The 27,492-nt window shown below is 40.7% G+C and overlaps 3 protein-coding genes across 4 annotated transcripts; all 3 read left to right on the plus strand.

Moving 5' to 3' along the window:
• Nucleotides 1-1,558: 1,558 nt before the first annotated feature.
• On the plus strand, nucleotides 1,559-2,290 carry LOC131290815 (ATP synthase subunit delta, mitochondrial-like). Its single transcript, XM_058319996.1, has 3 exons — nucleotides 1,559-1,797; nucleotides 1,867-2,078; nucleotides 2,146-2,290. Exons 1-3 carry the CDS (start codon nucleotides 1,593-1,595, stop codon nucleotides 2,206-2,208), a joined length of 480 nt encoding a protein of 159 aa, XP_058175979.1. The 5' UTR covers nucleotides 1,559-1,592; the 3' UTR covers nucleotides 2,209-2,290.
• Nucleotides 2,291-12,455: 10,165 nt separating this feature from the next.
• LOC131290773 (putative fatty acyl-CoA reductase CG5065) lies at nucleotides 12,456-15,881 on the plus strand. The gene is made up of 6 exons (XM_058319948.1): nucleotides 12,456-12,972; nucleotides 13,474-13,779; nucleotides 13,875-14,272; nucleotides 14,967-15,209; nucleotides 15,293-15,418; nucleotides 15,512-15,881. Exons 1-6 carry the CDS (start codon nucleotides 12,721-12,723, stop codon nucleotides 15,789-15,791), a joined length of 1,605 nt encoding a protein of 534 aa, XP_058175931.1. The 5' UTR covers nucleotides 12,456-12,720; the 3' UTR covers nucleotides 15,792-15,881.
• Nucleotides 15,882-22,497: 6,616 nt separating this feature from the next.
• Nucleotides 22,498-24,972, plus strand: LOC131290831 (uncharacterized Golgi apparatus membrane protein-like protein CG5021). 2 transcript variants are annotated; one of them, XM_058320012.1, is made up of 3 exons: nucleotides 22,498-22,577; nucleotides 22,676-22,998; nucleotides 24,708-24,972. In XM_058320012.1, the coding sequence occupies exons 1-3, from the start codon at nucleotides 22,556-22,558 to the stop codon at nucleotides 24,915-24,917; spliced, it is 555 nt and encodes a 184-aa protein (XP_058175995.1). In that variant the 5' UTR covers nucleotides 22,498-22,555; the 3' UTR covers nucleotides 24,918-24,972. The 2 variants fall into 2 exon arrangements, with proteins under 2 accessions (XP_058175995.1, XP_058175994.1); XM_058320011.1 differs by having other exon boundaries at nucleotides 22,503-22,577; nucleotides 22,635-22,998.
• The last annotated feature ends 2,520 nt before the right edge of the window (nucleotides 24,973-27,492 follow it).

Here is a 27,492-nt window from a genome sequence, read left to right on the forward strand (position 1 = left end):
AGCTGGAAATAGCTGGAAAGCAACAATCAACGGGAAAGGTCGGTTTTTGGCAAGGTGGGTTCTAAGGGAGGTGAGCTCAAAGGCCTGGTCATGGCAGCCATTTTGAAATCCATTTTTGACAATCGTTTCTGGTTTTGTTTACCAACAAAAGGATTACGACGCGTTAGCAAGCTGCTGGTTCCAGTTGGTACGGTTACCGGAAAATTCTGCCCTCATTAGCCACAACTTTACTGAGGACACAGTTCCATCTACGATATATTGCAAAGTATTCTAGTAAATGAGGTTGAACGAGATAAGTAAAGCGGTTTGGTCGTCCAAAGACACATATGTTAACACTTTGTTGGTACCATGCTACACGAAACGTGTTTGTTAAAACGACAGTATCTTCTTCATATCGCATTTTTTCACATTCCATGAGTTATTTTTGCAAAAAAAAAACAGCTGGACAGGATAAATACGGCATTTTTAAGCTTTCGGAAAACACTTTGGAAACAACAACTGGCAAATTGTAAACATAAACAAAACCCGGACCGATTGTCAAATTTTTCTTTTATTTTTCTAAAAAAATCAAGGCGATTTGTTCGGAATGAATCCTTCTGGATAGTAATCATTTTGGTTTTTGGAATCCCCAAGTAGGGGCTGTAAACTAAACAGCGAAATGACAGCAACAAGACGTTATGCACAAGTGTACGAGCATCAAAACAAATGTATATTGCCTCTGACCAGGAGTGAACAGAAAAAGGATCCCTACCAGACAGTAAAGAGAGACACAGAAAACCAGGACATATGGCCTTAGCAGCCAGTCCTTAACTTTATAGAGGTCTATGTCTCCAGGCTAGCTTTCGAAGGCCCAGGAAGCTATATTCAAAAGCCGTACTGGAGTAAATCCTCGTCGAAGGAGAAGAAGAAGAGTGTATAGAATCATTAACGAAGGTCACAGACGCAATGAAGGATTGCAAGATGTCATATTCCGGTTCCAAGATGTGATAACGGTGTTCACAAAGGCGATCAACCATATGATTCCTGTATCAGAAAATGTATTTTATTGGAACTTTAAGGAAAACACCTACCTGTATATCTACAGCACCCGGCAATTCTAACCTCAAAATTGGTTCATTTTAGTCAACAGTATCAACAAGGTAAAGAGACATGAAAAGCTGTGACGACCTAAATTCTAGTTCTAGTAATCTTGGTCGGCGGGGGAACCTGCAGTGTATAATAACTTTGGTCGAGGTATTGCTTCATTTCAGTAATCTTGGGTGGGGTATAGGCTTTTCGTTTTGTAGCTTGACAAGCGGGGTAAACGTTCCAAGAAATGTGGAAGAATTCACAATCCTATGTGACATCCCGTTTCCGACGTTTAGTCCATACGCCTGGTTTGTTATAGATCGGTTCCCAAAAAACTAATTTAGGCAAATTTCTAGGTAAGTACCGTATGTTTTCTTGTGAATGACGACGCCAATTCAGGCCCGTGAATACCAAGATGCGAGCTGTTCAGTTTGACCAACGCTAATATGTCTAATGTTTTGTTTTCGTCTTCGTTCAACTAATGAGGCATCGTCCTGGTTACATAATTATCATTAGCAGGGAATATGATCGTTCTACGTGCTGCCCGCTCGGTCACATTCACTAGGCCAGTTTTCCGTATGGTCCAGTCGCGTGGATATGCCGACGAAATGGCTTTCACTCTAGCTGCCGCCAACAAAGTTTTTTATGACAGCGCAAACATCCGGCAAGTTGATGTACCGTCGTTTAGTGGTGCTTTCGGTATTCTACCAAAACATGTCCCTACTCTGGGTAAGCAGAACAGTTTTAATGGATTTCTGTCATTAAGTCTTATTTTTCGTTTTTCTTATTCTTTACTAGCTGTGTTGAAGCCGGGTGTTGTCACGGTGTATGAAAATGATGGAGGATTGAAAAAGATTTTTGTATCAAGCGGTACCGTTACTGTGAATGAGGATGCATCGGTTCAAGTGCTTGCTGAGGAAGCTCACCCAGTGGAGGATCTGGATACCTCCGCCTGCCGGGAAATTCTTTCGAATGCACAGAGCCAGCTTTCGTCTGCTTCAGGTGACACTGTACGTATGCATTCAACTTTTAATTTACACTATCAGTTTAAAACTCAGCATAACATTTGAACTATAGGATCGTGCTGAAGCTGCAATTGCCGTAGAGGTTGCGGAGGCGCTCGTGAAGGCGGCAGAATAATTCGTCTTAATTTTTTGTTCTGGGAATGATTCAACCGATGCTTTCAGATTCTACAAATAAAAGTGATAGATGTTATTTGAAATTAGTCGTTAAACGAAACAAATCTTCCGGTTTGCTCCGTCTTTGCGTGAGTAATTGAGAAAAACTTTCAAGTCAATATTGGAATCAATTTCTTCGGTTGTGAAATGGAACTAGAAACACCTTTTAATCGTGCAATTCATAAAAGCCCAATTTCTACGCAGAGAATTTGCATTAACCTTCAGATCTACAACCGCCTACCTGGGTAAGTTTTGCCCTTTTATTTTGCAATTACTTCGAATTGAACAGTTATATCGACTCGAAATTCCTGGAATGCCTCAAGCAACATGTTCTCTATCATTCTTTTCGACTTTTTATTTTTATTCTAAGTATTTTTTTACACCATTTTTCTATTTATACCACTTAAATCTACAACCGCCTACCCGGGTAAGTCATACGTTTTGTACGAGAGTTTATATTTTTCTGTACCAAGACAAACCACCAGTAGGTGAAAGGAGGTGCCCCTCGGGATTTTCTTTTTATATTCATATTGAAAACAATCCAAATTTGTCTAAGACACACTATGAAAGACTGTTTTACTCCCCGAACTCCTCGAACAATTAGTAATGAGATAAACTCGAAGACGATGTACAAATATGCAAATTATGCTACATTTTGGACCACACAGCGGCAACGAAAGCATTCTAGGTGAACTTTCATAATTTGCTACACAAAATAATAATTTATTAATTGCAAGAAAATCATGATGCAACGGGTTGAATTAAATACAAAAGAAACTGTTATCGTTTGAAACAAAACGATCGAATTTATGTATATGAGCTAAGTTTTAAAATGTTAAGGCTTAAATATCAGTTATAACAATGTATAATGAAGAATTTCCTCCAGATATGCCACTGAATTTACTGAGGAACATGAACATTTCCAAAACGTAAAATTTAATAGAAAAATATTTCTACATCTTTGAAATTTCAATTTATAAGCAAAAATGTTGAAGGCACCAAGAAGTTGCTTCACCAGAAACTTAAGAAGTATAAACAAACACAATAACTTATTGAAAATGTACGGTTTACAGAGTTGGCGATTGTAGATCTATGGGATAAAATATATTTGAATGAAAAAGTTACTTACTTATCGAATTTTTAATATTACTATTTGAATGGGATGTATTAGAAAACATTCTTAAGTATCATTACTGAAAATTTCATCTCACTACGGCATCTAGAACAAAAGATATTAGCTTTGAAGCACATCAAAATGCAAACCCCCATACAAAACTTATGGCCTACCCGGGTAGGCGGTCGTATGTTAACGTACAGTCTGCTGCAAGTAAAATCGGACGCTCGAAAAATGAGACGGTCTGCTGTCTTTCCGCAAGCCTACAGCATTCCCGGAACCGAATGTTGACCTTCAACGTATACATTTCTTTACATTAACTCTTCCTCTTTGTAAGAACATTGAAAACGGTATCAAAATCTATTGTTTTACTGAGATACGGCCCAAAATGTGCGCGAAGACCCAAAAAGCGGACACGCAAGTAAAATCGGACAGGTAGGTTTCTTTGCCGTTTGGTGCACTTGAATTGGCCGCATGTCGTTCTAGCACCACATTTATGAGTTGGCCACTATTGTTCTTTGGGTAAAAGAGTAAATGAGGCCCCGGGCTAGATTCTCCTCTTCCTACTGGTTCACATTTAGCGCCTGAAGCTATGCAAAGCGCGGCACATGCATTCGTTTCGAATTTTTGAACGCGAACGGTTCGCTTAAAAGACCATAACGGTTTAAACTAATCTCGCAGTGGAGGTTGAATGCGGGTTAATATGCTTTTACATGTTAAGTTACTAGTAAGTAAACTATACCACACATGATGGACAGCATGAAACAATGAGTTTAGCCGAAAAAATGATTTGGAAACGGCGGCGCGCCCGCAGCGAGCGAAGCGAGCGGACTGCGCTAGGTCTACCGAAAAAGAGAGTTTGTTATAGTTTTGAGAAATAAGGGGGGCCCGTGGGCCCCCCTCATACCGCACCCCTAGGTTGATTGCGTAGCCGAAATTAACGGTACACACTACGATTCAAATACTCGTAGGTTGAATTTAACGAACTAATGTATCACCAATTGCATACATTCAGTTTAAACGTCCACAAGAGGTGTAGCCACGATCGAAAACATGGCGGCCGGGGCTCGCTGCGGGCGCGCCGCCGTTTCCAAATCATTTTTTCGGCTAAACTCATTGTTTCATGCTGTCCACCATGTGTGGTGTAGTTTACTTACTAGTAACTGAACATGTAAAAGCATATTAACCCGCATTCAACCTCCACTGCGAGATTAGTTTAATCTTCGATCTTCTGGCGCATTTGAGTTTGCGGTTAGCTGCCAAAAGCTTTGCGGGTGCAGTTTTCAGCTCACGGAGCTGAAAAGTTTCTGACGTAAACTTTTCGGCTGTTCCCCTCTTTGCGCCGCAAAGTTTTTGAGTTTGCGGCTCGTGTAGCGTGGCTCTAACACGTTGACTGCTAAGCGTTTTAGCACACTTTTTTGGTACAATCTTTTTTAATAATTTCGCTATCTAAAATGATAGCCATGGCAGTCAACGTGTTAACCCATAAAATCATCGCTTCCAAAAATAAATTTTATTAAGGTGTATTGATTTACTATGTAATCTTTAAACGAATAGGTTTTGCATGTGTCCCTTTTTGAAGTAGAAACTTCATCCGTAAGCATTGAATTTCCTATTATTTTCATTTGTGTATTCTTCCTTTCAAAAGTATGCTGGAATGGCTACGTACATTTATTTGACTTTAGAAATTAGAGTTCAATCAATTAATTATAATCAATACCCGTGAAACATGTCTGAGAGTTTTCGCTAATTTTTTAAAGGGCCCCGCCTCTCATAATGATGGCGACCGCGCAACACTGAGCCGCGATATCAGAGTCTTCTGTCTCGCGCCCACGGGGTCCGTACTCCGGCTAAGTTCTCGGGAGCGTGGATCATCCCCTGAATCGCTCCGGGCCGAAGCGGACGAAAAAAACAAGATATTCCCTGTGGCTGTTGTGCTGTACCTGTATGTTTGTCTCGCCTCACTCCACCTGTGTGGGGGTGTCGTATTTGGTGGCTCGTGTCTTTTCGCCAGTCGTTCCTTGACGCTCCTGTGATGTGGATGAATGCATCACGACTGTTGGGGATTGGCATGCACGTAATTCCCATTCATGGTTTGGCTGGATCGGGTGGGGGGTTCTGTCAGGGAGTTATGATAAGGTATTGTGTTCGTCAAGAATTACGGTCTACACGTCATTCGCGTAAGTCTATTCTTCCTTCGAAAAAGTCAATGTCATAAATATTCTTATGTGAAGGGGACTAATGATGAGCATTTAACACCAATGAGCTGTGTTGAAAACAATTCAATAACTTTTTGAGCTTTCGAACCGCGAAACGAGAAATTTTGGTGTTATTCAGGTGTAAAAGAATTCTCCTCAGAACTGCCTGCTCTTCTTTTCAGAATCCTTTTTACACATCTTTTGCAGCAGATTTCCTATGCAATCTAGGTGTAAACAAAATGCTGAAAAGAAGTATGAAAACAATTCTGGCAAAAAACGTATACCGATTCGCAGAAGTTCATATGATATATTATATGATGATGATATTGGTTCAGGATATCTTTTCCTTCCAAAATATTTACTTTCCTGCAGGAAAATTATTTTTGTTTGTTTTATTATTTTGATTTATCGATAAGAATAATATATACATATCGTCCGGTTCAGGATATCAGGCGAAATATCCAAAAATTGTCCGGGACCTCCTCTGGTTCGTGCTGCCAAACAGCGACCACGGATCGTAGCAGGCTCCTTCGATGTACGATGTGCAGCACCACTCCGTCATGGCCAGTGAAAACACCTAGAACGCGTTGATGTTCATTTTACGTCGCTTCTTCTTCCTTGTCGAGATATTGAAAAGTGTGAAAAGCGCGGACAAATCATCATCAGTAAGAACTCACTGCTGTGGGTTCTTACACACATGCGCCGTTTCTCAGTATGTTTGACATGTTACGTTTGTCCCAGATTAATTAAGATAGTATCTAACGTTAATGGCCGTTTACTAGATCTAGTTCTAACGGACCGCGAGTCCGATTCCTTCTGTGAGGTTAGGCCAGCGATTCAACTCTTAATCAAAATCGATGCTCATCACCCTCCACTTAATCTGTCCTTAAGGGTGTTAAAAACTAACTTCACTGCCGGCAATGCTCCATCAAGGGATACTAGGCTCTATGATTATAGTAAAACGGACTACTATAGGTTAGGTGAAATTTTAGCTTCCGTGGATTGGACCTTTTTGTTTAATTGTACGGCCATCGATGAAGCGGTTTCCATGTTCAGCGATCTCTTAGTGTCCTCCCTGAATTCCTGTTCCCCTCCTTTTTGTCCTCCCCGCCGTCCTCCGTGGTCGGACAGAACGTGGCACTTATTGAAGCGAGATCGAAACCGCGCAGTCAGAATACTTCGTGCCAATGGTACTGATCACTCTCGTCTGATTTTTAAAGTATCTGCTGCTGCCTTTAGAGCTTACAACAGACTGCGATACGACCAGCATGTTAACAGATCACAATCGCAATTTCGCCTGCACCCACGGTCATTTTGGAAACACATCAAATCTTTGAGGAGTAATAGTGGTTTCCCAAGTAGCATGTCGTTGGGTGACGTGGTCGCTAATAGCCCTGGTAGCATTTGCTCTCTGTTTGCTGATCACTTCTCGAGCGTATTTGAGCCAGCAATCCGGGATCCAGGTAGTTTGGTGCCAGGTTTATCATATACGCCCACTAATGTGATTTCAGTGGATGCTTTCCCGATTGGCCTGGACCAGGTTGGTCTTGTGTTAGCGAACCTGAAACAGTCATTTGCACCGGGTCCGGACGGAATTCCCGCTGCTATGCTTGTTAGGTGCAGGGATGCCCTCGTGAGACCTCTTACACACCTCTTCCAACTGTCTCTTGCTACTGGTATTTTTCCAGCAGCATGGAAGCGGCCGTGGTTGAGACCTGTCTTCAAAACAGGTGACAAGTCTTCCGTCTAGAACTACCGTGGGATCTCGATGCTATCCCCATGCAGTAAGGTCTTTGAATCGGTGTTTCGCCCGTCCTTGTTGTATGATGTCAGTGCTTGGATCAGCCCCGAACAACATGGTTTTATGCCAGGTCGCTCAACGGTCACGAATCTCACTGAGTTCGTTTCCTATACACTTAGTCGACTTGATTCGGGCCTGCAAGTAGATGCCGTCTACACGGACTTCAAGGCAGCTTTCGACAAGTTGCCCAATGCCTTAATGCTGGCTAAGTTTTTGAAGTTGGGTTTCTCACCGGCCATCACGGCCTGGTTTGACTCCTATCTTTCGAACCGAAGCTGCCGTGTTACTGTGTTTGGGGAATTCTCCTATGAGTATTTGTGCTCGTCGGGTGTTCCCCAAGGTAGTGTACTCAGTCCTCTCCTATTTATATTGTTCATCAATGATGTTTGTTCTTCCCTCTCCTCCTGCTGTCATTTGCTTTTTGCTGATGATATTAAAATTTTCCATGAAATGAAAGATACCAATTCCGCTGAACACCTGCAACATGCTCTCGATCACTTCGCATAGGGGAGTTCGGATAACTTCCTAGTCCTGTGTGTTGATATGTGTTCCACCATTTCATTTTCCCGTTCCCTCAACCCCCATTCTTTTTCCTACATGCTAAATTTTGTTGTGTTGAAGCGTGTCATGGAAATTCATGACCTTGGAGTCATCCTGGATGACAAGTTGACTTTCAGAGCGCACATATCTGACCTGATTTGCAGAGCTAGTAGGCTGTTAGGGATGATATGTAATTTTGGCCGTGAAATTCGCGATCCTCTGTGCTTGACAGCCCTGTATAATAGCCTAGTGAGATCGATCCTTGAGTATGCGTGTGTGGTGTGGAGTCCCACAAGTGCTTCTTGGACTGCGAAAATAGAGCAAGTTCAGCGAAACTTCACGAGGCTTGCTATGAGGCGTTATCTGGGCGCTTATGCATCTGACATCCCACCGTATCCGGTACGCTGCAGGCTATTGGGTCTTCTGTTGCTGGAAGACCGTCGCACAATAGCCCAAGCATCCTTTGTTGCTAGCTTGGTCCTTGGGGAGCTGGACTCCCGTCACTCCTCGTAATGATTCCTTTTTATGCTCCCGAGCGTGTTCTTCGGCCGCGGAAAATGCTGTCGGTGCCACAACGTCGAACGAACTACGGTACGACTGATCCGTTATCCAAAACTTTGGCATCCTTCAACCACTTTTCCCACCTGTTTGACTTCAATCGTTCCTCAGTCCACTTCAAACACTCAGTCATTCAGCTTTTCCAATCCCTTCCACTTTCTGTTCCTTAAGCCTTGAGATCGGTGTTCTATGCTATAGGCGTCTATGTTAGGTTAGGTGCTTTTTATTAATGTTATGTCGTTATGTTAGGTTCTAGTCTTAAGTTCTATATGTAGCCCTGCGAGGCAGATATATTGAAATACAAATACAAATACAAAATACAAATACAAATACTTACTTACTGTCTGGTGCGAGTTAACCCAGCCCCGGTTAACCACCCCGATCGATTCATACGCCGATATCCCGCCACCGATGCTATGTGACTCCCGGTAACAACCGATCATGTCCAACCGCCACCGATAACTGTGCCACTGCGTTTTATTCTAACAAGTCGGTCCATTTCGTACACTACAGGGTTGTAACAAAACACAGCCAACAAATGGGATGGAAAAACACAGCCTGCTAGTTGGCCAAACTTGTACCTTCACAGTAAACAAACAAAGGTTTGACAAAGGTTTCTCGAAACGCCAGTGCCCACCAAAAAAACACCATGGGTAGGTTACGCGGTGTACATGTCATCAAAGCCTATCAAAAATACACCTTTGGTAGAATGCGCGGTATACCTGCCTACCAAAAATACACCTTTGGCAGGTTTTAAGGTGTACATGTCCAAAAAGCCTACCAAAATACAATTGGCAAGGTGTTTTTTGGTCGACATGTGGTAGGAAAGTGCAACACGGTTCTCCTTGGGTTAATTTTCTTTTTTGGTTTTTATGTTACTATCGCGATTCCATTTTAAATTTTTTAGACTTAGATGTACGTGATAGCATATCGAAACTTTTACAATATCGAGATGTTCCTATGTAGCCTTTAAGTTTAAATATAGGTAAACTTATCCTCTGAAAATGTTTTGAATTGTGTATGAAAATGTTTTAAACCTAGGCCCTGCATGATTATTTGCATTTACAACGTTTCAGCATTGGTTTTAGGAATTAATACATCACCACAAAAATGAATGAAATATAAATAGCTTTCTTAGACTCGTCTTCGAACAATGAGGGCTCCAACTATCTTTGGCGTGTAGCAGTAGAAGTAAACCACAACGATCAGCCTGCTTGGTCCTGATTCAGAAAGCGATAGGTTTGGTAAATGTATCGTTGATCAGATGCCGTTGTTGCAGTGAAAGTTGATGTTCATCGACTTGAGCTGACACCATGCTTGTTTTCACATATGCACCCAGCGGGATCAGTGCCTCCAACGCTTCATTCTTTTCTTACACTTCTTTTTCAGTTTCACAGGGCATAAGAGGCCAACTCACTACTCCTTAGTTGGCAAATAATCCTGTTTCTCCTTCGCTGAGGTTGTTTATCACGGAATCTGAAATTCTCACTTGCAGTTACCTTTACCGCAGCACATCAATCCGGCCTCCAATCTGATTGGACGATAATGAAGTTTAAGGATGGCGTATTCAAGTGTATAAAACCATTAACGAATGTCACAGATGCTATGAAGGATTGCAAGATGTCGTATTTCGGATTCAAGATGCGATAACGGAGTTCACGAAGGCGATCATGCGTTTAAGCTTCCTCTATCCATCGTAAAAAGCTGTATGTTGCTTTTGAAGCTTGTTATAGTATATTTAAAATGATTTGGGATCCCTGAACTCCCATAGAACGCCATTTCGTGACTAAAAACCTATAAAAACCTAGAAGGCTATCCATAAAGTCCCTGTTCAAGTGTCAGGACTTCCGGTGTATGGAAAAGTGTGTAGTGTGCAGTGCCTTCCGGAATTAAGCAACTTCATCAGAAAACATTATAAAGAGAACAATTCAGTGGTTTTTACATGCCTGGCCATAGTAAATCATGCCCAAACAGCATCGGAGGAATTGAACGGGTCAAATATAATTGATATTGCCACATTACTAACCCTCCTTATTATCGAAATAAAACATTTACAACACTTAAAGGTAGGACCTATTCATTTAACATGTTAAAGTCCAAACGGAGTAGCATTTGGTCGTGAACGCTACACAACAACTGAAAAAACATCCCCACATGACTGGTTTTGTCGGCTATAGCAAAAGTTTCGGCCAAGGCCCGTAAGGTCGGCATACTGGCCGTTGGAATATTTTTTGAAAGTACTAAAAAGTACTTTAACACGTTCCGTACCGCGTCACCCAAATATGGGTGACAGCAGTAACTAGTTCAAAAAAGTTTTTGACCCATAAATAAATAAAAATGCAACATTAAAATTATAGTTATATTAAAAATAAGTTGTTTGGGTAGCAAAGTTTTTACTTGGCTTTCGAAAACAATCGGTTTAACAAATATTATAAACAAATTTTAATTGAAAAGATTGTACTAAAAATCGTTGTAAAAACGCTTGGTACGCAACGTGTTAATTACTAGTACTAATGTAACTTTATAATAGCTTGGTTAACTTTTTTCTTATCGCCGATGAAAATTTGTCCATTTTGTTAATGCAAGCGTTATAATGTTTGATGCTTAAACAATATTTGTGTAATTCTTCTTTAATTTTTCAATATTATGATGATAATCAATTTCCCGTTGCATGGAAAGAAAGCACATGGTGCCTTTATTTTTCTTTATTAGAAGCTACACAATATTCAACACATTCGCTAAGTAGACGACTGCGTTTTATTTCTCGACGAAATTCAACCACATGCCATCCATAATCGCTAATATATTCCAAGTTCAGACGGATATCAATGGGGTAGACAATGACCTCGACCAATGTTCACATTCCTTTATACGGACAGTAGAAGGGAGAGCTCGAAAAAGTTACACAACTTCGGTCCTATAGATTTCGTTAGCAATGGTGTCCGACTCAAATTAAAATAGGGAAGAAGGGCGACGGGTTAGCCTTTATTGGGTTTAAAGTTTCGACTGAACAAGCGCAAATCTCAAATGTTGCTAAACCGGTTATGACATTATAAAACTAAATCACTCCAATTTACATTGATGAATCAAAGCAAAACAAAAAGCAGTTGTGGGTTCTTCGCCTTAGTTTAGGCTCAAGAATCTCAGTGTATGTATTGAAGTATTTCTGCACATGAAGTCACATTTATGAGTTAAATATATAGCCTTTTTTCAATTAAGCCAGTTTAAGAAGATCTGCCTTAAATCTTGACCCAATTATCCGATACCGTATCGATACAATCCGATCCGTAACGTCTTGATAAAGTGATATTAAATTTTAAGCTATCTTCGGAGTATTGTTTTGCTACACCGTTGTGAGACATCTTTTTAAGAAAAGAAAAGAAAGTTGTTTCTTAGATGGATTTATTTCTCGTTTTCATTTTCGACCCATGACCTCAAAAAACTTCGGACTGTCGAAGGTGCAATGGCCTCAGTTGTGTCAATGTTGGGGCCATGTGTTGCAAACTGAACAATACTTATCAAGGAGAATTAGAGTAGACATATATATGTATTTTGCATCTCTCTTCTCCGCTATCACCAACCTCCGCCTAACCCGGTGGCAAAATCATCATGCTTTCTCGTTCTGTTGGTATCAATTGCCAATTAGACAAAACGAGAAAGCATGATGATTTTGCCACCGGGGTAAAGCTTTTGACGTTGCGTGAATTGTATAGAATACTAATAAAGGTTGTAAGAAGCGGCCAAGTTGAAGGTAGTTTTAATTATAACTGTTTTACGTCCACATGTAGCTATCTAACGCTGTCCATTCATATGTGTGCGCCGTTCGTTTTCAAGTGTGTTGAAATGAACACGTGTGAATATGCAGTTGTGTAGCTTGTAGGTCCGGCCAGGTATCGTGAGGGAGATTGGCTGTGGTTTTGATCATGCGACCAGCAGATCCGGATTCGTTCATTTAATCATTTCGTGCGGTAGTGCCCAAGGTGTCGGTCGCACGTCACTCTACTTGTATAGCATTTGATTCGTTCTTGGGTGTATCAAGGAATCGGCATTCGTTTACATGGAATTCAAGTTATAAATACTTTAACACGCGTGTGAAATTCAAAGCAACAATCAATTTGAATTACAATAAACGCATCTACGCAGCGGGCAGAACCCTGGACTACATCTACCTTTCATCTATACTGCAAACCGAAGCCCAACGTTTTATCTACTATCGTTACACACAGATACTTAGCATTTAGTTTTATTAAACACGATACAATAATGCATACTTTCTCGAATCATCCTATCGGTTTGCTGCCTGTAGAGCAAAACTTTGATCCCAGCAAACCATCGATAAGAGATTTTTTTGCTGGACGAGATATTTTTATAACTGGCGGTACCGGATTTATGGGTAAAGTACTGATTGAGAAGCTATTGCGTTCGTGCTCGGAGCTCAACAACATCTTTATTTTGATACGCGAAAAAAAACAAAAGACGATTGACGAACGCGTGAAGGAAATTCAACAATTGCCGGTAAGTTTTTTCTGTAGATAGAAGTATCTGAAATTATTTCATGACTGAGAATTGTGTCCTTGATGTGAGTTAAAAAAGCCCGAGCATCAAATACTTAATTAGCGCAACAACCGCTAAGTGATTTAGGTCTGACGAAGCTCCATCCGAGACCGCTCTCGGTCGCTCGCCAAACTGGTCCAGTTTAGGGTTGTGTAATTCAGATTCAGATTCATGAATCTGAATGATTCTAGGTGATTTAGAGATTCATGAATACCACGCCGCCTCTGTCCTTCGGGACAGCTTAAAAGGAGAGTAGCACCTATTGATGTGCTCAGTCATATTCAGTGCCTGTTATAATTTCCCAGGAGTACGGAAAATGTGTTACAGTTACCCCGCAATACGTTCTACATCTTACTAGATTGTGACAGATAACTATCCCCAAAAAATTAACTACGCAGAAATTTAAGTCAGAGCAATAATGCTTTTTACACAAATTCTCTCCTGCCATATTGTATTCCATAGCTATTCGAAAAACTACGTAAAGAAGCGCCTGATGTGCTTAACAAAATGGTACCTGTGCATGGTGATGTTTCGCTTCTTGGCCTCGGGCTTAGCGAGAGTGATGTTGATCGTATGCACAATGTGTCAGTCATCTTTCACGTCGCCGCCAGTGTGCGCTTTGATGATCCACTTAAGACTGCTATCCTGCTAAACACTCGAGGCACTCGTGAGCTGGTTCGCTTCTCAGAAAAATTGACCAATCTTCGGGTCCTGATGCACGTATCTTCCACCTACTCAAATCCGGATCGGTATGTGATAGACGAAGAGGTGAGGTCAACGAGCATCTGTTTCTGGTTACAGTTCCTCGGACGAACTAGCAAGCTGCATCTGAATGTTTTCATAATCTTTTTCTCAATACACAGGTATATCCAGCATATGCAAACTGGCGCGATACAATACGTATAGCGGAAACGTTTGACGAGGAAACGCTTGACGTACTGGCCCCAAAATATATGGGGTTTCTACCGAATACATACGTCTTCACGAAAAGCCTTGCGGAGCAGATTGTAAATGAACACAAGGATCGTTTGCCAATGATTCTTTTTCGACCGTCAATCGTTATATCTTCGATGAAAGACCCCATCCCGGGCTGGATGGATAACTTTAATGGGCCAGTCGGGCTGCTCGTTGGGTGCGGCATTGGTCTTTGCCGCACAATGTATTGCGACCCAAACAATATTGCCGACTTTACACCCGTCGACGTGTGCATTAAAGCAATGATTGTCGCCGCTTGGAAACGAGGTACCGAACCCCTTTATAGGTAAGAACAAAACACGTAAGCAAAGACCGTGTAAAAAATGAAAATGTATCGGTTATTGCGCTTTTCTGAGCACAGCCATAAATTTTAAGCTATTAAATTTCAATTCAGCAACGAATTAACCAAAAGAGATGGGCACCATAGATGAGGAAGCTTCATGTTTTGCAAACAATATACATCGAAACTATTTAACATTTACAATATCGTTTTGACGGGATTTGAATGACTTTTACTGAAACCTTTACTAAAACTGCTGTTTAAATTGAAGGTGGCTTTTTCGAACCCAAAAGTTCCCATGCCAATTATAGTTAAAGCCCACGTCTAATAACACAGGGTTTCGAATTGGAACACTAGAGTCATTGGTAGAATGTTTCAAATCGGTGCTGGAACAGTGCATGCCAGCTTTGGAAGATTGCAATCAAATAATGAAATGTTGCATACATTACCTAGAGGTTAGAATCCATTGACGTGATATGTATGCGAATTGCAGCTCGATTCTTTTGAAGTTCGTACTAAGGCTGAAGGTTATGTACATTTTGAAATAATAGTTAGTAGGATTACCCCCTTCGAAAGTATAAAGCAGTAGAATTAACGTTTTTGAGCGTGTTTTCTCCAAACAATGATTATCTTTTGTTTTCAATACCAGTCTGAAATTTTCGTTGGTGCAATAACTGTATGCGTGTGTTTTTTATTTCAGTACATCAACGGACCTGCCAATCTACAACTGTTGCATTTCGAATCTTCGTAACTCAACCATGTCACAGATAGTGGAATTGGGTCGCTCTCTGTCCGATGAGATTCCTTTAGACAGGTGCATTTGGGCTCCTGGCGGAGGCATAACACAAGTTCGACTCTACAATCTTATACGTGTCCTATTGTATCATATATTACCTGCAATTTTCATTGATGGAATATTTCGGTTGATGGGACAAAAGCCATTGTAAGTGCATAAATTGAAATTTATTGTTAATATGCATGGAACAAAATAATTATCGTTGTTCTTTTTCTTTTTTTACCTTTTAGCTTAGCCAAATTACAACGTAAAATATATACAGCAAACGTGGCTCTGGAATACTTTATTTTGAATAACTGGGATTTCAAAAACAGTAATTTCATCGAACTTGCTTCAGAAATAAAACCAGAGGATAAGTAAGTCTGTTACTGTATTTTATACGCTGTATCTGAATTGCATTTGTGTGTCTAACTCATTAACAAAACGAATCTTTTTTCTCTTTATTATAGCAAAGATTTTTACTATCGTGACTTCATAGAGTTTGACGTTACGTTGTATTTTCGAAATTGCATTCTAGGAGCTCGGAGATACTTGTTGAAAGAGAAAGATGAGAATATACCGAAGGCACTTGCGCACCTGAAGAGAATGAAGTTGCTTGACAAAGTTTGCAAAACGATAATCGTTGCATCCTTTTTGTATATAATTCTTATTCAGTTTGATCTTCTAGGTATAATTCTATATCTTTTTTCCTACAGACCGTTTTATGCCCTGGACTTAGATTGTAAATAAACTATGCGATCATAAATGCCTTTATCTAAATTAACAAATAACATCACCACAGCATGTTTGTGTGTGATATTAACATATCTATATGGTGGTACGGACATAAGATAAGTGGTGTTTAAAATTTAAGAATCAAACATACAAAATTGAATATTCAACACATAAAATGTCGTTACAGTTACGTTTATTGGTATTCAACAGGAATGAAAAATGGAACATAACTTATAAATGATTCTGGGAAGTATCTTTTTATAACAATGAAAGAACATTTGGATATGAACAGAAAATAACTTATAAGCTAAGCAAAGCTCTTTCTTACAGCTGCTACTGGCCAGCTCTGTCGTACGCTCCGTGAACTTTGTGTTTTACGCCAGAGCATCGGCGGCGGAGCCAATACGGTCAGCTTCTGCTACGCTTACCTTGTCTTGTTAGGAGCTGAACAAGGTGACTAAACCAAGCTAAACAAGTGGCGAAGGTTCATAGAGCATCAAAGTCAAGGTGTATAGCTGTGATGTTCAACAAATAAAAAACCAATGGCCGTCGGAATGGCAGTAGAACCGATCCCCTCCTTTCGTTCGCGTCTTAACAGCTCTCTGGTGTAATCTATCCCTCTCCTCCTCTCGTGATTTGTCTTGTTGTTTTAAGTTTAAGTATAGACATAAGAATCCTTGTATAGCCCGCGTGGCAAACATTGTAAAATAAATGAAATATGAAATATGAAATATGATCAAAATAATACAGGCGTTGCCAGCCAACTTTGCCTCGAAAGCGGCTGATTTTGTCTCTAACTCACCTTATTTTGAAATGACTCATCAACTATTGTCTCTAAAGCATCTGGTATTGCAATAGCTCATCGACTGCTGCCTTAGCTCATCTCATTTTATCTGTAACTCATCTGACTTTGTCTCTAACGCATCCGGGTTGTCTCAAGCCGAAAACAGGGACTAAGCAATGTAATTATTGTTATGATACGTTACCATATATGCATAATGTAGTCACAAAACCTCTCACTCTAACCCTTTGTTTTGTCCTGCTCAACTTATATATTCAAACTGAGTCCAGCAGTTAACGGTTACAGATGGTAATTACAGGCAAATAAAAACAATTACAGGCAAAAAACAAACAAGATTCGTTTTAACACATTTGAGGGTATTACAATTGGAAGCACGAAAACGACAAACTTCTCGACGCTGTCCCATACAAAAGGTAAACAACACTTTGAAAAAAGCGAAAAAATTGGCTAGCCGTCTCGACGATCCAAAACGACGCCACCTTCGTGTCGAGACGATGCGCGGATACGAAACGACGGGCGTCGTTATCGTCGAGCAGTTTCAAGTACCTCCTGGTCGATGAATCTCTATAGATCGTTTGTTTCTGAGGCATATGTGGGATCTATAGATCTCGGTATTTACCTAGAACATCCCAGCGAACGGCGGTACACTGAAAATCGAGCAGTTTTTTGCCTTTTTCTTTCGGACCCCCCGATTTCCGCTTAACGGGGGGTCGGATTACACGCACACAACGTTGAGTCAGAGGTGACACGCACACCAAGCGCGCCAGGCAAAAAAAGAGCAAAAACATAGTTGCTCTCTTATTCCGCTCGCTACTATGCTCAGCCCCCACTCTTTCTCACAGCTCGTCTTCAATTCTCATCAATGCGTCTTTTTCTACTATTTAGTCGTCATGTTGTCTCGATAGGATAAGTCAGTGCAATAATCACTCTGGGCTATTTGTCAGTTGGCGATGCCCGAGGTTTAACATCCAATATTAACCTAGGAGGAATGGACATCGTTCCCATGACGTTCCATTCTCTCTCCCATCATGGCGCACTACTTTGCTCCGCTCAGGTGTAAGCACGGATGGTTTCGCTCACAGCTGTTCGTAGTCAATGATATGAATGGTGTATGTGTTCGATGCATGCATGGGGGTTGTTTTGATTGCGGAATGAAATTGAGTGAAGCAAATGGAATGAAATTGCTTGCATGAAACTAAGTAATTTCTTTATTTGTCGTTTTCCTTCTTCATTTTCTTTGTTATTCGTACGTTTTACTATAGAATTGAATGAATGAAGAACTACATTAAAATAACGATTAAAAATTTATGAATTGCAATGGGTTGAAATATGGTAGTACTGCGTTATCACATTAGCACAACAACCGCAATAAATCCGTTAATCGCTGTATGCATGTTGTACGGGTTGATTAAGGTAAATTCAATTTACGTATGCTCGTGTCAGCTTGAGTAAAGGTTCATCGGATTTCGGTTCAAAGAAGTGAGCCAAAGCCTTTGGTTAATAATCGCCATTCACATTATTGAAACAAACAGAACCGTGCAGCGATTGCTACTAATTTCGAACGCTTGTAAATCTGGAGACCGCTACATTGCTCAGCAATCAGCTGTGCCAATAACATAGAAAAACAAATCATAACACATACAAACAAACACAGGTCCAATAAGAGTGAAAAAGATAGCACATTTGAGGCATGCTCTTTTTGCACACAGCAGAAAGCATTGAAAGAGAATCCTCAACACGCATACAATGCATATGCCTTCCGCTTCACGCACACCTTCAACCGGTTTTTATTCCGGGTTAACAGCAAATGCATGACCCAATGAGGAAGAAAGAGTCAGGGCATAGCATCAATAGCAGCTATCTCGATCTTGTCCACAGTAGAGTTTCGTGGAGATGGGATTCTCCCTACCTCTCGCCTGTAAAATGAACTGATTCGAGCAAAACCGTTCGCTGGGATGATACACCCCGCAGCGAACGGCGGTACACTAAAAATCGAGCAGTTTTTTGCCTTTTTCTTTCGGACCACCCGATTTCCGCTTAACGGGGGGTCGGATTACACGCACACAACGTTGAGTCAGAGGTGGCACGCACACCAAGCGCGCCAGGCAAAAAAACATAGTTGCTCTCTTATTCCGCTCGCTACTATGCCCAGCCCCACTATTTCTCACAGCTCGTCTTCAATTCTTACCAATGCGTCTTTTTCTACTATTTTGTCGTCATGTTGTCTCGATAGGATAAGTCAGTGCAATAATCAGTCTGGGCTATTTGTCAGTTGTCGATGCCCGAGGTTTAACATCCAATATTAACCTACAAGGAATGGACATCGTTTTCCATGACGTTCCATTCTCTCTCCCATCACGGCGCACGACTATGCTCCGCTTAGGTGTAAACACGGATGGTTTCGCTCACAGCTGTTCGAAATCAATGATACGAATGGTGTAGGGGTGGCTGGGGTAATACGCACCCCTGAGGCAATACGCACCCTTTCCCATTTCCATTGAAAAACGAGTTTTCAACGCGTAAAAAGTAGTCACCCTGCAAGATCAACCTGAAGTATGGTCACCCTGTGAGTTTGATAGCTCTACATCAACAGAAACGCGAAATAAACGCATAACAAAATGATTCTCAGCTCAGACAGTTTTTGTTATAATGTGACTTACCATTCCGCTAAGGAATATTAAATGCAAAAACCGATATTTACCCACGAGGAATACGAAATTTAGTGAATTGAGAATCAGTGCTTGAGACTATTCATGAAAATTTCGGAAAGTATGCAAATTTACTCATATTTTAGTTGAAAATGTGGGGAACTATGAATGGGGGCAATATGCACCCAGTATGTCGGGGTAAAATGCACCAGTTTGTAAACAAACTGTCTTTATTTGACAGTGGATGTTGCCTCTTTGTTGTGGTGCGTATTGCCTCTTTGTTATGGTGCGTATTGCCCCTTTGTTGTGGTGCGTATTGCCCCTTTGTCGTGGTGCGTATTACCCCTAGCAAAGGTGCGTTTTTGATCGATCAAAAATTGAACTTTTTCAAAACTGGAAAAAATACGTTTTTCTTAGCAAAAAAAGCAAACATTCCTGAATTGGTAACTAGTTTGAACCTTTATGAATCCTATCCAGTGATGAAATCAACAATCAAGAGCCAAGTTGTTAGAAAATTTTATAGTTTTCCTTAAGGGGTGCGTATTACCCCATCCACCCCTATGTGTTCGATGCATGCACGGGGTATTGTTTTGATTGCGGAATGTAATTGCGTCAAGCTAATGGAATTCTTCTTCTTCTACTTTGTTTTCCGTACGTTTTACTATAGAATTGAATGAATGAAAGAACAACATTAAAGTAATAAGTGAATATTAATGTATCGCAATGCGTTGAAATATGGTAGCAATGCGTCATCACATTAACGCATCAACCGCAACCATGCCGTTAACCGCTCTATGCACGTGTCAGCATGAGTAGTGTTAGAGTTGTATGCACGACTCGAATTTCCCAACCGGCATTTTTGAACGCCGGTGGTGCGAATGCGACAGTAGACGTGTGAGACGAGCGAGACGTGCTGCGTCTTTCTCCGCTCCACGGCGGAGTCGTGACCGGTTCACGTATGATACGGTAATTGTTTCACGGGTAGTAACGCGGTTAAACTTAGTCGATGCTGCCCTCGACGTATTGTGTTCCCTTTCCATTAACCTCTGCACAGTCCAGCCAAGTTGAGAAAATGGCTCAAAAATTTTTCTATTTATTCTTAATTTTTCTAGAAACGAAGAAAGTATTTTCCGAAAAATTTTGGGAATTGTTTTAATTAATGATTGCCAGTTTGCATATGCATTATTTGTTATTGTGATCAGCAATAAACTACCGATAATAAGCAAAACTTAGGTTCAATTGCATCGATTAGTGTTAAATATATGAATACGTTTACAAACACGTAAGAACGTGTTTTCGAAGAAGGTACACGCGAAATAAACGACGCGCAACGAAAGTAGAACCAAAACGTGCGACAAAAAAAATCCGCTAGCCAGAACTGTGAAGGGGTCAAACCTAAACCTTCCTTAGCACGCACCGTACTTGTTTTGTAGAAACCCTTTGTACTGAACAAGTTTGCAACAACATTTTACTTCGTTTACCACAACACCACACTGCTAGACGAGATGCAAGCTTCGTGCAGCTTCTTCGTTCTTTAGCAAACACACAAACTCGGTGTTATGCACATATCTGCAAACGGGAAACATAGGCTGTTCGTTTTATAAAACGTTATTGTTATTACGTACGTTATAGTTATTATAATAACTAGCTAACAGTACAATTTGACCACCGTTTTCACAGGTCAAAGTCAAACGCCGTTTTCACAGGTACAGGTTTTCAATTCGTTCGGCAATGTTGCTTGGCACACACATACAGACAACGAAATCGTGTACGAATTCGGTAAACGTCAACATTGCTGTCGTCTGGATGAACCTATATAGTGTGTATTTATCTTGGGTGGAACTATCAGGCAGCGTCCACACGGCATCGTAGCGTAGCGATTTTGACACTCCGTCGTAGTGTAAATGTTGGTCGAGAGCAAGATCAATACACACTATATAAGGTAGCGGAATGTAGAGCATTTTGACGTCTACACTGCAAAAAATCGAAAAATAGCTTTTGACAGTATGCTGATACTCAAATTTGGCGGGAATCGCCCTTAGAAGATAAACAAACAACAACGCTCGAGGACCAAACAAACCGATTCTTCAATTGCTTTCGTTTTGTTCGCATATAACATGTTTAAGAAGCCTTCGGGCGTAGTGGGTTACCGATTTTTCGATCAAATATGTCGAAGTTTCACCTCAAGTACCATTTGCTTACTTGTATAGTTGTTTACATTCTATGCTGTTTATCACCATGCTGTCAAATGGCACGGTCGCCATTTTCTAAAAAAAAATACCTTCTAAAAAGTTACCTATTCAGCAAGGTGTATAAATATAGAAGGTGACTTTATGTCGCTTTGGAAGGGGTGCCATATTTGAGAAGACTTATGTCAAAAACCCAATCCTTTTCGATACCCCCCCTCATACCCCAGAAGTGGTATGTCAAGTCATGAAATGTCATTTTACACTGGACGACTTCACCTTCTAATTTATACACCTTGCCTATTCAGTACTTAATCATCTTGATATATACAGTCGGAGGTCGATTATCCGGGGCCGGATTAACCGGATGGCGGATTATCCGGCAACTGACAACTGCACTACCAGGTTAAATTGTTTCCATGAATATCAGGTTGGCTCACAACATTTTTTTTTGAATAGTGTCAAATAAAATTTGTCGGATCGAAATTAGCAATAAAAATTACCATAAAATATAATTCAAACATTTTCATGATTAATCAACGAACTGGTCAAAAGTGAACTAGGCAAGACTCAAATCAGGTATTATAAACGTGTTTTAATATATGTTCGATATGATTCCTGTATGAGAAAATCTATTTTATTGGAACTTTTAGGCAAACACCTATATGTGTATCTACAAAACCCGGCAATTCTAACCTCAAAATTGGTTCATTTTAGTCATCAGTACCAACAAGGTAAAGAGACATGAAAAGCTGTGACGACCCAACCTCTAGTTTAGTAATCTTGGGCGAACCTTGAATGCAGTTTATACGGTTTGTTCTGGTTGAGCTCACCTGGTTTGTCGATCCACCTTGGTATCGATCACACTTTTTTGTTCCTAGAAGACGAGGTTTGGAACGAAAAAAATACAGTCGTGTTTATCAAGCCGAATTGTTTTGTGCGAGATCTCTATCGTGTTTGTGTAGAAAGAACCGGCGAGTTGTTAAAAATTTTAGCGACAATTTCAAGGATGGCATCTGCTATGGTAATATTTTCAACGCTAGTGTTATTAAGAACCATTTGATAATAATATGCTTCATTGTCAGCATTTCCCAATGGAGGAAGCTGTCTTGTTCGGGGACGAAGATGAGCTGAACAGGCAAGATGGCGTTGTCAAAAAAATATCGTAAGTTTTTCGCCAGCCTTCTAGATATTGAGAAGAATTGATCATAGTTTTCGATAGGCATCCTTACGTTGCCTTTTTTCATATTGTCTTCCGGTCAGCCGCAATAGCAACGTATTTATTCTGCGGTTGGTTCAGCGATAGCTTCGTCACAAGCTTCGTTTTCGTGACGTTGCTGTTATCTGCGGATTTTTGGACGGTAAAGAATATCACCGGGCGCTTGCTGGCTGGCCTCCGCTGGTGGAACTACGTGGACGACGACGGAACTTCTCATTGGATTTTCGAATCAAAGAAATGTGAAAACTACGCTGCTGTTCTCAATCCACACGAGATTAGAATCTTTTGGATGGGGCTTGTGATTTGCCCGGTGTTTTGGGCATTATTTTTTGTTGTGGCTCTATTTAGCCTCAAATTAAAGTGGATGGTAAGTATGGAAAACCGTAAAGTCATTTTAATAACTTATTTTGGGATGTGTTGATTTGATTTTGGTAGATTGTGTACGTTGTGGAGTAATATTTTTTTTCACAATTTCTACCTAAGTACCTACGTACGTACCTATAACTGGTCTACCCGGGGGCCAGTACGTCTTGTATGGAAGATTTAATTTTTATGTATTTTAGACCAAATATTTTTTTATTTACTGAGGTCTACACGGCGCTGTGACTTTCTGCGACACTTTTGACATACGAGATGGCCGACTGAGGCTTTTTTTGGTTACTTGGACACTTAAATTGTCGCAGAAACCCCGGTCGCAAGAAAGTCTCAGCGCCGTGTAGACCTACGGTTAGATGTCGAATCAATCAATATATATGAACCACACATACACATACATATTCCATCCTTCGCATCCGCAACCTGTGTAGTGCATACATTACATATAGTATTTTGCATTTCTTGGCTTTCAATTTAGAAATCCTTGTTTATACAAATCAAATCTGTTTATTTTGTTTATTTTCAAAGTAAGAAATCAAATTTACAATCTACCATTAAAACTAGGATACGACAGGGCCAATCTTAACGATTTCGTCGAATGAATTGTAGTTTTGGGCCAAAAATGGTTTAGAAAAACAGAAATTTAATTAATTCTAAAATAAAAACCGTAGATTTGGAAAATTAAAAAAAAAAGTTTTTCCAATAACCTATCAAACTTGCAATTTGGCATACAAATGTTATCTGACTAACACTATCAACATCATCAAAGCATCATTACTTCCTCCATTACTAATACCACTTCCACCATTATTTGTATTGTTTGATCATCGTGAATTCACAGATGATCCAATTTTTGCATCTTGGTCAATCAGCAAGCGATCGCCTCGATCACTTATATTTGGAGCTCGTAGATGTAGAATGTATTCTGCAAACTCTACAATCCCACTTTAGTTTTGATGTTGTACAATGAACTCACGAAAAGCTGCTCGTGTGCTTTTCTTTCGGAAACGCCTGCTTCATATTATATGGGCCTATATTGTCTAAGAGATTCTAAATACGCATCAATGTAAAATATTTAAGTTCGGTATTGTCGATCTAATAAGTTTGTAAATATGTTGGCGAACCGGATATGAGCATCAAAGATTTCAAATGGTTGACTCTTTATGTATGTGTACACAATTTGCATCTATGAAACCCACAACAAACCGGCCTCCAATCTGTCGAGCCGATAATTAAGCCTAAGGATTGCATATTCGAGTGTTTCGAAGTTCACACATGCCATGAAGGATAGCAAGATGCCATTCTGGTTTCACAATTCGATAACGGACTTCGCAGATCAACTCGTATAAGCTTACTCTATCCATCAAAAAAGACTGTATACACCAGAGAGTGAGGCTTTTATCTAGAAAAATAATAAAATTCATTTAATTCTGACACCACTCATTGATCGAGATATTGTCAATCCAGGCCGAGAAAAATAATAGGTCCCATCCGGTATCTTATGATGATGTCAATCATTATACTTTATTCATGGTCCTACATTCCCCATGGTTTGGTTAATATTTTACGGGATGATTTTGATAAGTTTCTGCGAGCTGGTGCGCTTTTGAATGATAGTGTATCTTCGATAATCTACTATAGCTGTCAATTTGGTTGTTACTCTATTCTCATACATTCTTTTTTTTTCATTATTATTTCCAGCTCTTAGTGTTGATAGCGCTTGCGTTAAATGGGGCGAACCTGTATGGTTATGTAAAATGCAACTTTGGTGCTAATGCAAAATTAACTACAACTACTTCAGATTTCGTCAAAAGCCAAGTGTTAAAAAATGCAGTAAACCTGATGAATTTGCAGAGCAACAGTAGCAACGAAAATCAGTCTGGTACAACTAGATTAAGTAATGTAATCTAAAACAAGTATGGGTATATTTCTTATCTTCCGGAAAGATTTTTTTACTAGAATGAACTTTATTATTTCGATTGGTGGCGAAATTGCCTGGCGTCGAATAAAGTCTTTCGTGCTATCATAATCTAGTAAAGGTACTTAAACCTAGTTCATAGCTTTCCGTAATTTGTTTTTTCTATAGAAATACTTCCATGGCTTGCCCTCGGTGACAACATACATTTGCGTAACACGTGTTTTCACATTAACTGCGCGTGTACAACGCACTTCGACATTCTATAAGTCTGGTTTTTCGCGACAATTTTGGTAAGTATGCGTGTTGTATATTCTGCCCGGTACAACCAGGTTCTTTAATTTAACGGACATTCAACTCAAACGGTTCACGCAAAGACATTTGTATAGGAGCTGGCAGAATATACAACATCAAATCCCTCATGCATTACTTGCATGAGTTTATGAAAATTCGGATATTATTATTATTATTATTATTTATTTTATTATCAAATTGTTCGCCATGAGGCTATACAAAGTCCAAACTTAAAAACTTTACAAAGGGATAAACACAGACTAGAGGAGTTATAACGGGTACGGGATAGGGCTAACGAATAAAGATTAGGAAACGGTGGACAGGAGACGAGAACGGAAGCTGACCAAGGACAAGTGGTGGTCAAACAGGTGACCAACGGCGTTAAAGTCGGACAACGCACGCAGCCATGGGTCATTCTGGGCAAACAGAGACCGGCGTGTAGGAATGTGAAGAGGAGGACGGACTTGCAACCTATAGGACGGGACGTAGAAAGGAACGGCTGCGAGAAGTCCAGGAGAGACTATATGGCCATGCAGGATGTTAGCGATCAGTAACGAGCGAGCGTGGCTGTGGCGATCCTTGACGCTAACCAGCCCCAGCAAACGGCACCGGACCGGGTAGGGAGGCAAGGTAGCAGAGGGGTCATTCAGGAATCGCCTGACGGCAAGACGCGTGAATTTCCTCTGCACACCCTCCAACCTGTCCATCGCTGTGACGCCCGCGGGTGACCAGACAACGCAAGCGTAGTCGATGATGGGTCGAACCCAGCAGCAGTACAACGCCTTCAGGCATAGAGAGTTGCGAATTTCTGATGACATGCGGGTGATGAGTCCCAGCAGCCTGTTGGCCCGTTCGACGACTGAGTCCAGGTGCGACCTGAATGTCAGCCTATCGTCCAGCCACACCCCCAGATCCTTGACTACGGTCACACGGGGGAGGGGCAGGCCACTGAGATGGTAGTTGTGCACCAGTTTGTCGGGAGAGCGACCAAAAGAGATGACACAACACTTACAAAGCCACGCATAGCACCAGACCGTTGGCGATGCACCAAGCTGAGAAGGAATCTGTTAAGGTTTGCAGAGAGAGGGGATCACTGGACGAGGACACAGGAAGATAAAACATGACATCGTCGGCGTACATCAAACAGCCCTCTGGTGGGAGGGCGCAGATACAATCCGAGATGAAAAGAGTGAAAAGGAGAGGACAGGACGCTCCCCTGAGGTACACCAGATAGGCCAACGAACGGATCGGAGAGGGACCTCCCGACCCTGACCCTGTACGTCCGATCCGATAGGAAGGACTGGAGCCAGCTCAGGAGTGCAAAAACTCAACAGAAAAGTAAAGACATACCAAACCTGCAACAATCACAAACATAAACATTCTGTGGCCGACGGAAAGCTCCTACGTAAGCTCAGCCGAGCTACGAATTCTTAGCTACAAGGAGCTGAAAGAAGCCACCCGGCTCAAAACCTCTATAAAAAATATATACTACTACTCTTAGCTACAATCGACTGGTGTCCAAACCTGTCTCATCCCTTCGCTTCCTCGTCTGAGTTGCGACTCCGGGCTTGGAGAAAACCGTGCAGGATCATTGCCTGGCGTTTTCACAGTCAAAATGAACATATAATTTCTTCGACTCATTCTCCTTGCTTCTTCGATTGCCTCTAGCAGCATATTTATCTCATATTTGCTTTTGCTATTTGTTATGTTCTCTATCGATGATGATTTTGGCCAGCATTCGCTAAAGCTGACATGTAGGGAGTGAAAGCAAAGCTGGTGCTTGCAGTTCACAGCGAAGACAAGACCTACCAAAGCGAAGACTCAACTCAATAGCAGAAACACATCAAACGCTTGAGAATCAAAGACATAAATATTCACAGTAAATATCTCACTTCACTTACTCAGTCTTCTTTCTGTTTTCAATTCCCTCTAGCAACATTTTGATGTTTCATCTCCCATTTCTATCTGTTGAGTCCACTTTCGGTATTTCATTTAAACAGTATTATAAAAGCTGGCATGTAGGGAGCAAATCACTCCTGATGCTTACGTTTTTTAGAGAAAATAAGTCCTAGTATAGCAAAAACTCAATAGAAAAGTAAAGACCTACCGAACCCGCAACAAACAAAAATATAAACATTCAAAATGAACATATAATTTCTTCGACTCATTCTCCTTGCTTCTTCGATTGCCTCTAGCAGCATATTTATCTCATATTTGCTTTTGCTATTTGTTATGTTCTCTATCGATGATGATTCTGGCCAGCATTCGCTAAAGCTG

Source organism: Anopheles ziemanni, chromosome X (genome assembly GCF_943734765.1).
Source record: "Anopheles ziemanni chromosome X, idAnoZiCoDA_A2_x.2, whole genome shotgun sequence".
Taxonomy (NCBI): Eukaryota; Metazoa; Arthropoda; class Insecta; order Diptera; family Culicidae; genus Anopheles; species Anopheles ziemanni.